Consider the following 13,757-nt stretch of genomic DNA (forward strand, 5'->3'; position numbering starts at 1 on the left):
ATAAAAACGCACAGCTATAACTAAGGAAAATTTCTAAGTGAAATTACCTCATAATATCGCTATATATTTCCAACATATTTGCACAGCAGTAAAATATAGCAAGTTATAGAGAACAATAATCAATGTGTGTCTTGGAGAAAAGCAGTCACAGTACCCTACAGGTTCTCTCACAGGTTATCAAATCATTTCACCACAACAAAACAATCGTGCCCACAGACGCTGCTCCAGTCCAATACTCATTATCCAATCAGAGAGCTGCACTCGACAACAGCGACTTGTAGAGCTCTTCCAGCAAGTGGGCGGAGCTAAGAACAATACATCTCTTTTACAATGAGCAGTATTCAGTAGCAACTAGTTAGGCCAAGCTTAGGCATTTTAATGGGTTGTTTGTACGTGATGTTTTGATATTGGAAGAAAGCACATTTTTATTGGTGTTATGAAGAATCAATCTCTCTTACAATGAGTAGTACTCAGTAGCAACTAGTTAGGCCAAGCTTAGGCACTATATTGAATTTATATATTTTGTTCATGGAAGAATATGTAGAAATCTGGATTAACTATGGACAATATTCAGAAGTAATTAGTGAGGCCAAGCTAAGATTACTCAGTTCTTTATATGATAAAGTATTTTTGTTGGTATATTCCTTACATTCAGGTCAACAACATGGCACACAAAGAATCAATTAATTTCATAAAAATGAAACATAACAAATTAGAATATATAATCTAAAACACTAATGTGAATATGATTATTAATGATCAACATCTCAAAACTTCAGAATAGACCAAGATTTTTTTGTCCAAAGAATTTTACTCTGAACATGTATTACTGTGAAAATGTGGAAGTGTCTATTCCACAACAATTCTTTACAATGCTATTGTTACTATTAGGGAAGTGTTTTATGTAATCTTTTTTCCCACTTTCTACGACACTGTGATTTTTTTCTCTCCTACTGAAAAGCCTTAACATGACATTTTCCACAAGAACTACTTTCAAACTATCAGGCCCTAACTGAATGCATCATTCATCAAAGGACGGACTGGACTTAAAAAAAGTTTGTATGGCCTTATTTAATATCTTTACTTTTTTTTATATCTTATTAATTTTGATGAAATTTCAATAGCAGTAGAGCATTTATGAAATGTAATTTTCTTGAAATAAACTTCTAACTTTAATTAAATTGCTTTTATGATTTATGTGTAGGAAACTGTTCTGAGATAATATTTTTCATAAAACCTATCAAGACAAAAAAAAATAAAAAAAATAATGAAAAAATCTCAGAAAAACTGGAAAAAAATTACGGAACAGCGAACTTCTCTCCAAGCCTCAAGTTGACAGCACTTCAAACTGTAAGTAATTCTCATTTTCTGACAAAAACAAATGTTGCTATACCAACAATAAAACACTGACAGTAATGGTACCTTTCAGAAGTGGATAAATGTCAGAAACCATCATCTTTGTGCAAGTGTCTTCAACCACTTGGAGTTGCTTATCACATGCATCTAACTGTAAACATGTCTACTTCTGTATCTATAGTGGTCATCTCTTTTTGGCCATCTTAATGGTCAATCTCTTGTTTTGACCACTTTGGTCAAGTGTCTGACACTTGTTTTGTGCTTGTATCTGGTGATTAATCTCATGTCCAGCAAAAGATCTAAAGTTTCCATCAATTTGGTATATATTAGCAGTAAAATGGGTGATGTGATGTCTACAGATTGTTTATGGACAATCTTGGAAATATTTAACTTTGTCATTAATCTTTTAGTGCCTCAATGTGCTGCTTAGATACCTGAATTTGGTCAGAGTCCTTACTCTGCCTCTGTAGATTGAATGTCTCGTTGATAGAGATCAAATCCAACATGCCTGATTCTGGCCGGCATCCTTTCTTCTTCCATCTCATAGACTGGTTACCGTTTGTGTCAATTTGAATTTTCACTTATACTTGCAAACAGACAGTCAGTGAATATGAAACCGTCAATAATATTAAACAACAATGTCTCCATACACAGTCTGCTGAATACTAATCTGTGACCAGGAAAATATAGACGAAGCAAGCTGAGGTCTAAACTATTGGGAAATCGTAGATGATTGGCTGTCAAATTCTTTAACAGAAGTAACTCTATTAAAATCTGTAATTTGTAACCTCTGGCAAAAGATTTATCACTGCATGTGCCGAATAATTTGTCTAATATTGAAAAAATGTAAGAAGAATGGCAAAATTAAGACCTTTGCACCTTACCATAATAAACCTCAGTATATTTACCGGCACTTTGAAACTGCAGTATTGAAATAAAGATGCAATATCATGGCAACAGAAAATGGCTTGCTTGGAATAAAATCAGTTACTTTGCAGTGTGTTGATGGGGCTTCCTGGAGTGGCAGAGCTTTAAAATATCAAACATAATCATTTTATAGAATGTTTCTGGATAATGGAAAATCAGTTATACTCGTGAGGGACTACTTTTCGTGGGTTTTGTGGTTGTGTCAATCAATGAAATTAAATCTGCACAAATACGTAAATTTTCCTCTTTTTTTATTTTAAAACTGAAGTCCTCAGGAAAAAGTACTATATGCTGAAAATCACAAAATTTTATACCTAAAATCAACTGGATTTCACAGTTTAGAAATGTTGTCCAGTAAAGAACACTGACTCAATATAGTTTCTACGGCCTTAGAGTGATGATGTTACAATTTTTCATATAATTTTGATGTAGTATATTGACTTGCTAAATTCACCATACTGCAATGTAAATATAATTTTATGATATATTATAGTCTAGGGGCCAGTCCACTTCTTCATCTTAATCAAAAGTAAATTATTTTTCGATAAGGTTGACTACAAATCGCTCATAAAACAGCAAAAAAAAAATGAAAATCAGTCTATTTCCGTTAACAACTCATTAAAGTCAATAACCTGCTTTATAATAATCTTTATTGCGACTTATAACACCAAAAAACCAGAAGCACTCCTTTGCATTCTCAATCTATCTCTACTACCCTAATTTTTGTTCGTTTCGTTTCAGATTTAGGCTTAACAGCGGTAATTAGCGAGATTCTATTATTTTCGAAAACAAAAGCATCCTGTTCGAATTATTTTCGGAAATAGCTCCGAGAGCACTTGTTTCCAAATTTTCTGATATTGTATTGCATCTGTCTGCAATAAAAATATTCTCTCAACAAAGTGAAATGTTACTTTTGAAGGTCATCAATTGTTTTTTTTTCCTGGGAAAAAAAGTGCTTCCTCGTAAAAAGGTTTTATTTCTTTTTGTTAAGTAGTACAGAAAAAAAATTGCTATTAATACAGCATTTAAACGGTAAGTAATTGTGTGGAAGAAGTTGTTTGGAATATTACAATGAAGTTTCAGGCAAATGCTTGAAGTATGTGTGTGTTCGGTTTTAACATTTTCATACAATTTTTCAGTAATATAAATGGTTGTGTTTACTTGTAGCAGCAAGCACAATGCCCAACTTTATAGCACTGCTACAATGGAACATTATGCAGTTAAATGTGATATGCACATTATACTGACACCGGGCTGACCAGTCCTAAAACTATCTTCTTAATGCTGAGCTCTAAGCAAGATAGTGATAAGTAAAAATTTTCATGTCTTTGGTATGATGTGGCCAGGGACCTAACCCACAACCTCCTACACTCCAGGTGACTGTACTTTAGTAACCACCAGGCTACTGAGATGGTTGCAAATGCTTGGAAGTAAAGGGCATTATTAGAATGTCAGTGTCAATAGATAAATTACACCCAACTTTATTCATAATAGCCACCAGTTGCCCATATCAGCAACTCCACTAGAAATATATTAGTCATTTTAATTTTAGATACAGAAGATGCTCTAATTACAGAATTTTCCCTGATTTAAGACTGCGATTTGAAGTCACAACCATATATCTATTAGCAATTTTATGTGAATCGTTTAACCTCAGATGCAGTTGAATCCACAACCTACAGCTTGTGAAGCCAGTATACTAACCACTGAGCTATAAAGAACTCCCACAAAATATACAACTATGGAACAGCATTCCAAAAATTTACTGGACAAAATGCTGGAGCACAAAAGAAAATTAATGAAAATTCACAGAGCAGTCATTGAGGTAAGCAAAGATATATGATAGGGTTAACTGTATCTCTAATGTGCAGATACACTATGGCCATTGTAGTTAATTACTGCCAGTCAATTAGCAGAGCACCTGTTGATAGCCATTCACTTGTTAGCATTATTTCCAATCAACCAGTCCATTATCTCATCAATTCCTTGGGCTGAAGTTTCTTGTCTGTTACTGAAGCACAACCAAAAGGCTATTATACTATCCTGCAACATTCTAATCCCAGGATACTTCCACTGCAACTTTGCCTATTAATATAAGCCTGCAAACTTCTGAAAGATTTTGCAAAGGAACAATAAAAGGTTAAAGAAAAAAGAATTACTGGAAACTGAACAAGAGCTGCATATACTGCAAACCCAGACACATTGTAACGGTTGTAAATGGAAAGATGTAAGTTTAATTTTGGTATTTACATCAAGGAATACTGTCCTTGTGTTGTGACTTAAAATTGTCTGTGTCTTCTATTGACCATTGTGTTCAACTGTCTCAAATATTTTTGTTTGAATCTGCGGAAGTATGATAAAGCACACAAGATTTTAGCACATTATGACAATAAACAAGCAAATGGCGCTGTACCCTACTGGAAAAGAAAAAAGAAAGCTAAACTGATAGAGGTTTTGCAAGGCGGACTGGGTCTACTAATGGTTAGAAGCTGAGTTTAAAATACCTGCTGCAACTTTAGATTTGAGACAAGTCTCATAATGTTACTATGTCATTGGAAATTTATGCCGGCTATTTGTTCTCCAAAATTTCTTGAATTTGTGAAATTCAAGAATATTTCCTTATTGCAAACTTTTCTACTTATACATTGCAACATGTCAGTAATAACATTGGGCCTGTATTAGAAAGGAAAGAAGCTGAAACACTCCTAGAATCTGTAAAATGGATGTCTTTAAAAAAAATAACTTAACTGGGTCACAGTCTAAACATTATTGACAAAAAAGAACAAACAAGCACAAGACTGAAAAACTATATTTTTGGTCAAGCTCACTTTCATCCATCAAAACAAAATCCTGCAACCGCTAAGTATACCAACCTGAGCTTGGCCAGAGGTGAGAAATGTTTTGATCTATCTCACATTTCTATCATACTTTACATCCATTCCGCTGATTGTTCCGGCAATAACAACACATTACTGGGTGTCTAAATGGCATTGTTTTCATACCTGCTACTTTCCGAGAAATGCACAAACTGCATGTTAAGATAAACATAGGAAGAAATCTACAAGCTTCAGGTTCCAAACAGTTGGACGATGGAACTTTATTTTCTAAGTAATTTATGATTTGATGATAAGGTAAAGAAAATACTGCCAACTCAAAACATGCTGTATGTAACAATAAAGAAATGGTTTTGAAATTGATGTTTCCTCCAGTAAACCTTTCTTTTTGAAAAAAAAAAAAAAGCATTTCTTTAAATAAGGATGTGATTTGTTTTCATTTAATTAAGCATTTATATGCTCCATGACAATAAAAAATGTCTTTAATAATAAATCAAGCATCATTTAATAGATCATAAAATTCTTTGTCTTGTATGACTTAATCATTTTGTTAATCGTCCTTGCTTCTGTCAAAACACCTATCCTCCTGGTGAAATTAGGTTACCTAAGATATGCTGCCCAGTAGGCTTTGGCTTATCAGGTGTCTTATCTAGTCTTGGTCAATTATGAAATCTGACCAATGGTGTGGGTGATTGACCATTATGGTAAGCTAATGGTCAAATAGATCAGATATAAGAGAACAGAGGTGTGAGCTGTCAGTGGCATGATTAGGAAAGATTGAAGATTACATGCCTGATATTAAGGCACACTTCACTTCAGTTCCATAATTGTTTTAGTTCTAATTTGATTACATAATTATGACAAAGAAGCTTCTATTAAAAATTATCAGCAATGTTTTGTAGGTAAATAATTTGGATATGGGTTTTAAAGTGCTCCAACACAATTCAGGTTACACAGCCCCAAACAGGGCTTAATATTTTGGTTTCATGACTCTCATTTACAACTTTTGTTCTTGCATGCTGCAGTTATGGAGATATAGCAAATGAAGTTTTCAGACCCTACAATCATGCAAGGGTGAGATAGTGGTTCCATTTGTTTTCATGCACAAGTAGTCGGCCCAAAGCCACATGGAACTATAGATAAATAAGGAAGAAAATTTAAAGCTTAAAATGTGTAATTACTTTTCAACTAAAACAGGTATCTTATAAAAGTTCATTATCAATTACATTAAGTAACTTATGACAATGAAAGAACAATTGTTTCTTCTTAATTGCTGCAAATATCTGAAATAATTCCTTGTAGAAAGTTTAAATACGCTTTTATTTTGGATTAGGACGTTCCACATCCTCTGTATGGGAGTCTTTGCCAAAAAGTACAGGACTAAGTTTTGAGACCAGTTTATGAATCTCACTTTGCCATTGGTCAATTTCAAAACTGTGTTAAGAAGCAGCCAATCAGATGCTAGAGGTTTTAGACTAGTCTCCAAATTCAATTTTATAACCTAGGAACATGGATGGCATCAAACAGAAAGATCAGGTGTATTATCTCATATAATCCATTTCACTAATCACCTTGCTGATAGGCCTCAGTCTCTCTGGTCACTTTCATCTGATACCTACCTGTCATCAGACCTGTCTGGACATTGCTAACTACTTACTGAATGCCTCTGCTACTGGATACCAGATTTCTTAGATATGTTAAACCAGAAATACAAGTTAATATTAATTTATTTTTGCATAAAAATAAAAATCGTTTGGCTTCTTATATAAAGTCCTTTTCTATCTTTCTGATTACATCTACTTTGTGTGGTAAATCAGTCAACAACAATGCAAGGATGCTTAGAAAAAAAAAGAGAACTTTTGCTGGTGAAATAAAGATTTGCAGAACTTTGGCTAAATATTTTTTTGGTTCTAATGGGTATTTTATACAACATGACCAAATATGAGACAAGCTTAGATCATTGGTCTAGGTCAACATTTGCATAATTCTTATTTTGGATTCTGGACAAAAACAAAACACATGAACGGAGGCAACGCCTCTCGATAAAAAATGTCTTTAGGAGAAAAATGCGTCAAAAACATTTTTTTTTTCAGTTATAAAAGATTCCCTAAACAAATCACAGAAGAATGAAGTATTGCTGTTATGTACAGAGGGCCACAAATAAGCTTTTCTTTTCCAATGAAACAAGATTAATTACCGAATCGAAAATAACTAAGGCTGGGAGTAAAAACAAATACATCAAAATTCTCCAAAAGGTCAAGATTAGCACATAATTAAGCCACAAGTGTTCAAGATTAGCATTAATCATTTTCCGGAGCTATTTTCTTGATATCGTTGATTAATTACCCTAAAGACAGGTTCAGGGAACATACCATTAGATTCGACTTGAAACAATTTATTTGTTCGGAAACCAAGATTTTTCGAAGATTTTCCAAAGAAATGAAGCTAATACCCGTGCACCTGTTTCCTTACAAAATATAAAAATGGCAAAATAACCCTGAAAAATGATAAGCTATAATAATTATTTCAGTTCTTCATAGCAGGGGTGCCGAAGATTTTTGTTCTTGATGCAATGTACATAAATCGTACATCAAAGTATCGGTCCTCGCAGCTGCTGTTTTCCGAGGTTTAAGTTTAAATATTATCGGGCATGCAGATCTTGGGAGTTTTGGACTAGGGGGTGATCCGTTTGTGTTATAAGGTGTGCAGGTGGGATTATCAAATGAAAAATATTACCTTTAGCTAATATTCTAGAAACATTTTTCATTTCATGAGCCGCACTTTAGACAAAATTATATGGTCAGTAAAGCAGATTGCCTTCGATAAAAATAGGTGAACAGGTACAAATCATGATGTTCTCGAAAAGCTAATAAAAATAAATGGTTTCATTTATTATAGTAATTACAAATTGACTACAAACACTTGGAAAAAACTGGAAATTTTGAAAAACTAATAGATTCTTCAAAGGCACAGAAAATGATATTTTAATTGATTATAATATCAAATATCCAATGGAACTTTAGATTACATCAAAGCAGAATAAAATAATTTTGAAAATATTATGCCGAATTAAAACTTTCTCTTTAATAATGTCTTACAAGATGCTGCATAATGAGCAAAATTTTAGTAATTACTCAAGAAAGAGTTATGTTTTTTAAACTTTTCATTTCCTCTCTACATCATTTATTACTGTGAGCAATCTGCATAGAAGGGAGGTAATTTCATCAAAGATATTCCAGACAGAGTTATGGTTTCATATATGGTCGATTTCCTCCTCTTTGGTCACCTATCAGAGTAGCAAGTTACTTTTAATTGCCTTCAATGGAGTCGATTATCAGGGCCCATACTCATCAACATTTAAAGTTCCTTAACTTTGTATGAAGCAAAGTTATACTAATAAAATGTTGCCAAAATTTCTGCCGCTGTCAAATGCATATTCATGCAAAGGTTCCATCAAACTCTGTGGAGATCGAGCAATAACAGAGCTGCAAGAAAATAACATCTTACAAGTAACTAGATGTATTTAGTCTCAGAGCTTCAAATCAATCTACAAAACTGGCACAGCATTGCATGAGGCATGCATGCACAATGGTGAACTTGGATTTCTTTGACATTCCATCTGTGACCATGGGCAACAGTAAGGCAGATTATACAAATTCTGAGACATAACAGGTCACCAGCACCCTGCCTCACCTTAGAAAATGTTTTGACATTTCATCATTGTTGGGCTATTTCCAAGAACAACAGTCCTTTTATTTGTTATACATAGAACAGTGGAATATTCATTACAAGCATAGCAGTATCCCATCACTATGCTGTCATGTTTAATCTACAGATATCTTAACGAAGGTGCCATAATGTAATGCCATAACAATATGTATATTATGTTTAGAAACTGGAGACCCATGAGATCCTCGAGATCCCACACTCCCCCCTTGGTCATGTTTACTCAAGAAAACGGGGATTTAGATACTTATCAAATATGATTGCACATGATATAGAATAGGCAGCAAGCCCCATGAAAATGCCAAATTACCGTCTAAATAATGTGATAAGCAGGTCTTTAATTGTTTGGTCTAGAAGATTTAGTTTCACAATTAAACTCCATTAGGAAAGACTTATTTCTACAATAAATCCGTAATTTATTACAGAGAAAATCATTTCAAGGTGATAAATTTAAGACTGCAGAATCATGAACTTGGAATGAAAAATGGCAGTTCACCTTTTTCTTTCACACTCTTGCACATGCTGTAATGTCCCGATACATGCGCCAACCCTGATCTTAGTAGAACAAAGCTTGATGGAACTTACAAAAATCTTTCAGATAAAGATTCCAAGGTTGTACAAAGACAGCATAGGTCTACTGTTTAAGGTGGTTGCCACCAAATATGTAAGTGGCCATTCATGGCTCTCTGGGGTCATGTAGGCACCACCTTGATATAATAATGGCATCAGTACCAGTTTTTCCAGGAAACAAACTCATTATTTCAATTATTCTTTCATTATTTTGCCTTTGGTAGTGCTGACAGCTGTTCTTTCTCCATGACCTTTTTGCCAATTCCAGTTTCTTTCTTTGAGACTTTTTTTCTTTTACAACAGCAACAGTGAGATATAGGTCAAAATCATTTACACCACCAGGGGATATTCCAATTAATGTTTCATGCAGTCCAACTGTCATAAAGCAGAACTTCGCTTTATCTTGGTTTCATGTCAGTAAATGCACTTTACCTTCTATAAATGCTGCTGAAATGACACTCATATCCTATATGATGTATGAGACACAGCTAAATGGTTTGCAAAGGTGCTGATTTGGACACACAGCAAGAAAAGCTGTTTTACATAGAGATAACATGAGACCATAATCAGAGATGTGAGCTTTTTTTTTTTTGAAACACAGCTTGTGTCAAGTGTTCCTCTGCAAATCATTCAAGTGAACGGTCCAGTCCAGTCGTGAGATCCTACCAGTACTGAGATCCTGCTAGCTATAGCATGAGCTTCACCCTATAATGAAGTGTGAGAAGAACCAACAGCTGTGATGGGTAAGGAGTCAAAATTAACCAATTCAACCACTCGGTCAATGAAGGCTTCTATTCTGGCATTTAACTGTTTAACCGAGAGTTCAAAACGGCTTTTACATATGACTTGAATTCGGATGATCAAATAAAAGACATGTAAACTTATATTTTTACACCAAAACCTCTTATCTAGCTTAAGCAATGTATGAATCACTCAAATGCTAAATACCGAAGGTTGACTGTAAAACAATTATTGTAATTCTTTCTATATTTTACACGTACATGCAACATTTTCACAATTAGCCTTCAACGTGAATTTTATTGCTGGGAACCGGTGAAACCACTCAACAATCTCCTTAAGAACAAAAAGTCGAAACTTTTTCCGCTAATACCTTACATACAACACCTTACGGACAGGGAAGCAAAAAGAACACATAATGCTTCAGTCGAACAATATCGTACAATTATTTCATTAGAACAACTCTAAGAAAGTCAGAGAAAACAATATCGTACAATCGTTTTGTTATTTCGTACAATCATTTCATTTTAAGACTTCTTAGAAAGACTTCTTGAAAGAATTACAAGACGATTTTCCCAAGGAAAAGAACTGCTCGAGAACAAAGTGAATAAAGCGCACAAAAAGCTACAAGAGGCAAAGAAGTGAAGAGCAGACGGCAGCAATAAATAGTGGGTTCATATACAAACAATCTTTGTATTGAGGAAAAACCATGGCATTATATTATCTACAATAGGCTATACCACAACAACAGAAGGCGGTTTCAATTTCCGTAATCACCTGTCAAGCAATCAAATACTGATTGTGTTTATAGTTGTCTGTAATTGAATGGCTTCTGCAGTCATCTACTCAAAGACATGAGGCTAGCAAGGCTACTGATACAAGATATTGTTTTCTGGACTAATGCCATTCTGTTTTGTTGGGTTTTTTTTCAGCTGCTGAGCCCATATAGGCAAAATATTTGTATATTATATTTGTAAAATGGTCTTAATATTTTGCTCTTTGAATAAAATGTTAAAATCTGCAAAGTTATGAAAATTTTCAAACTGCAATCTCGTGCACCAGATTTTAATATCTAAAACTATTTTTCAGTGTCAGTCGTTACACATTCCTGTAATGCACTGTATTATATCAAATTAGTTCACAATACTTTTTTATCAATAATATTTTTTGTTTGTTTTCAATTTCATTAACAACATGTACTTATGCCTTAGCCTGTTCTTACAATTCTAAACCCAACTATACACACTTCTGTTCCTTTATGAGTTCCGGGATTTATCAGCTCAAAATTCCATCTTAATTTCTTCTATCTTTATGATATCGATTTACTTTAAAAAACTTTGCTTAAATAAATACTGCATGTTACAGTTTGTTTTTCTTTATATGAAAAAGTCATTTTGTTCATGAAAAATCCATGCATCAGCTAAGAAAACATACAGAATTAAAAGAGTAGTTACATGATGCGACATATGTTGACAGTGACTTTGGGAATGACAGACCAGGTATCAAATTTCAATCGTACCAGGAAATAAAGGAAAAATTTCATCCTTTTGCATAAAACCCGCAAATCTCATGCACCAGATTTCAAAACAATGAACATAGTTCAAAAATACAACCTGGAACATCTGGAATCTGCACACAAAAATTACATAAACTTTACAATAAGCACATGTTTATAGTGGAGCCTTTTGTATATTGTTCAAAGACACAAGAAAGACAGCGGCAGCTCTCGATTGTTTATATTAGATGCAATTTGAGAGCCAAGCAACTCTAATTTACAATCTCCCGTTTCAAAATACAGGAAGGGGAGATGAACTTATGCAACCGACTGTACCTATTAACTGGTAATAGGTGGCAGAAAATAAATTGACCATTGTGTATCTAGATAATAAATCAGTGTAAAAAATAGGTTAATTGGCAATTTATACCAAAGGGGATACTCAGGAAAATGATAAAGATATATGGTAAAGAGCAAGGGAAACATGGAACTCAGTCATAAGTTCTATTCTAACACATCAACATCATGCATTGTATCATTGTCCACAGGGAGACAGTATGACACTTCTACTCAGTGCCACAGCCAAATCTGGCCACTGTACAAGAAAGTTTAAACACATGATTTAGCAATAATGGAAGAAGTTAATTTTTCGGCAATTACTCTAAATTGTGAGTACTATTCCAGAATATCAATACAAAGCAAAGATCAAATCTTAAGTCATCAGAGACATTATGCACAAGAAGAGCCAAATTTTCTCTTACCAAAGTGTCAAAATGTCAAATGTTTCTATTCCAAAGAGGGGGAAAATTAAAATGCAATCAGACTACTGCCACAATGCCACAATAATGGGGGGAAGAGCAGCAGGTTTTCCTCATCGGTTCTCACCCAGTTAGGCATAGATTTACAAACACAATCAATCAGCCATGTTTGTATGTCAGTAAAGTCATTACCCAGAAATTGAAACAATCTTTATCTGTGCTTTCTCAAAACAGGGACAAGAATTTACTGTTGTGCTGATACTATTTGATAGATTTAAAAACTCACCAAGGTGAAGAGATAATGTCATTGGATGGAGATATATATCGTCTATATGGCATAGATTCTTTTTTTTCAGAGATTTTTTTTTTTCATTTTATTTTGACTTGTACTAGCTCTTCATGCATTTAGGTACACAGATCCCATGTCAACTTGGTGTCAAAAATTGCAACAGATGAAACTGTTTGACAACAAAATGGCTTGAGAATGTGTAAAGACATATGGCCAATTTCAAATAAAATATTTTATACATGCAATTTATGATGTTGAAATACATATGAGATGTCTTGACAGTCAGTGAAAAATCAGTGTTGTAATTGATGTACCTTTTGCTTAATGTATTTTCTCAGATAATATTAATCCAGCAATAAATTTTCATGGCAAATCTTACAATACAGACACTGGAATGCAGCCTTGTAGATGGCCAGTTCAAAAACAACCAAAAACCTTTGACAAAGAAGTTCCAGAGGACCTGCAGTTTCAATATTACACTGTTGTGAAATTAGTATTCACTAACATACAAATGAGCCGTGCCATGGGAAAACCAACATAGTGGGTATGCGACCAGCATGGATCCAGACCAGCCTGCGCATCCGCGCAGTCTGGTCAGGCTCCATGCTGTTCGCTAACAGTTTCTCCAATTCCAATAGGCTTTGAAAGCGAACAGCATGGAGCCTGACCAGACTGCGCGGATGCGCAGGCTGGTCTGGATCCATGCTGGTCGCAAAGCCACTGTGTTGGTTTTCTCATGGCACGGCTCAAATAATGCGGACATGCTACACATAAATTGTAACCATACGGTAGATTCCCAGGTAAAACACATATTTTTAACCCTTACCCTGCTAAACTTCGATAATGAGCTTGTCTATCTTTCAATTTGGACAGTACCATTAACTGTAATGGGGTGCTTACCAAAGTACACTAACTGAATGGTGAACAGTGCAGATCATGATCAGACTGCATGGATGTGCAGGGTGATCATGATCTACACTGGTGGCCAAGGCAGAATCAGTAGTGCCCAGCATGATAAAGGTTAACGTCCTGGGACTAGGCTGAAATTCAGGGTGTATTATTAT

The 13,757-nt window shown here is 34.5% G+C and overlaps 1 protein-coding gene across 8 annotated transcripts in view; it reads right to left on the reverse strand.

Annotated features, from left to right (window-relative positions):
* The window catches only part of LOC123537036 (transcription factor Sox-5-like), a 164,471-nt gene that overhangs the window by 50,814 nt on the left and 99,900 nt on the right, over positions 1-13,757 (reverse strand). Inside the window, exon 1 of one of the 8 annotated variants that reach the window (XM_053528984.1) lies at positions 48-199. The exons of the other annotated variants lie outside the window; for them this stretch is intronic. Coding sequence (XP_053384959.1) covers positions 48-76 — 29 coding nt within the window. The 5' untranslated portion in view covers positions 77-199. Of the gene's footprint in view, positions 1-47; positions 200-13,757 lie in introns of those variants that run through there. 8 annotated transcript variants of the gene reach the window in all.

The sequence above is a fragment of the Mercenaria mercenaria genome, chromosome 17 (assembly GCF_021730395.1).
Source record: "Mercenaria mercenaria strain notata chromosome 17, MADL_Memer_1, whole genome shotgun sequence".
NCBI classification, from domain to species: Eukaryota; Metazoa; Mollusca; class Bivalvia; order Venerida; family Veneridae; genus Mercenaria; species Mercenaria mercenaria.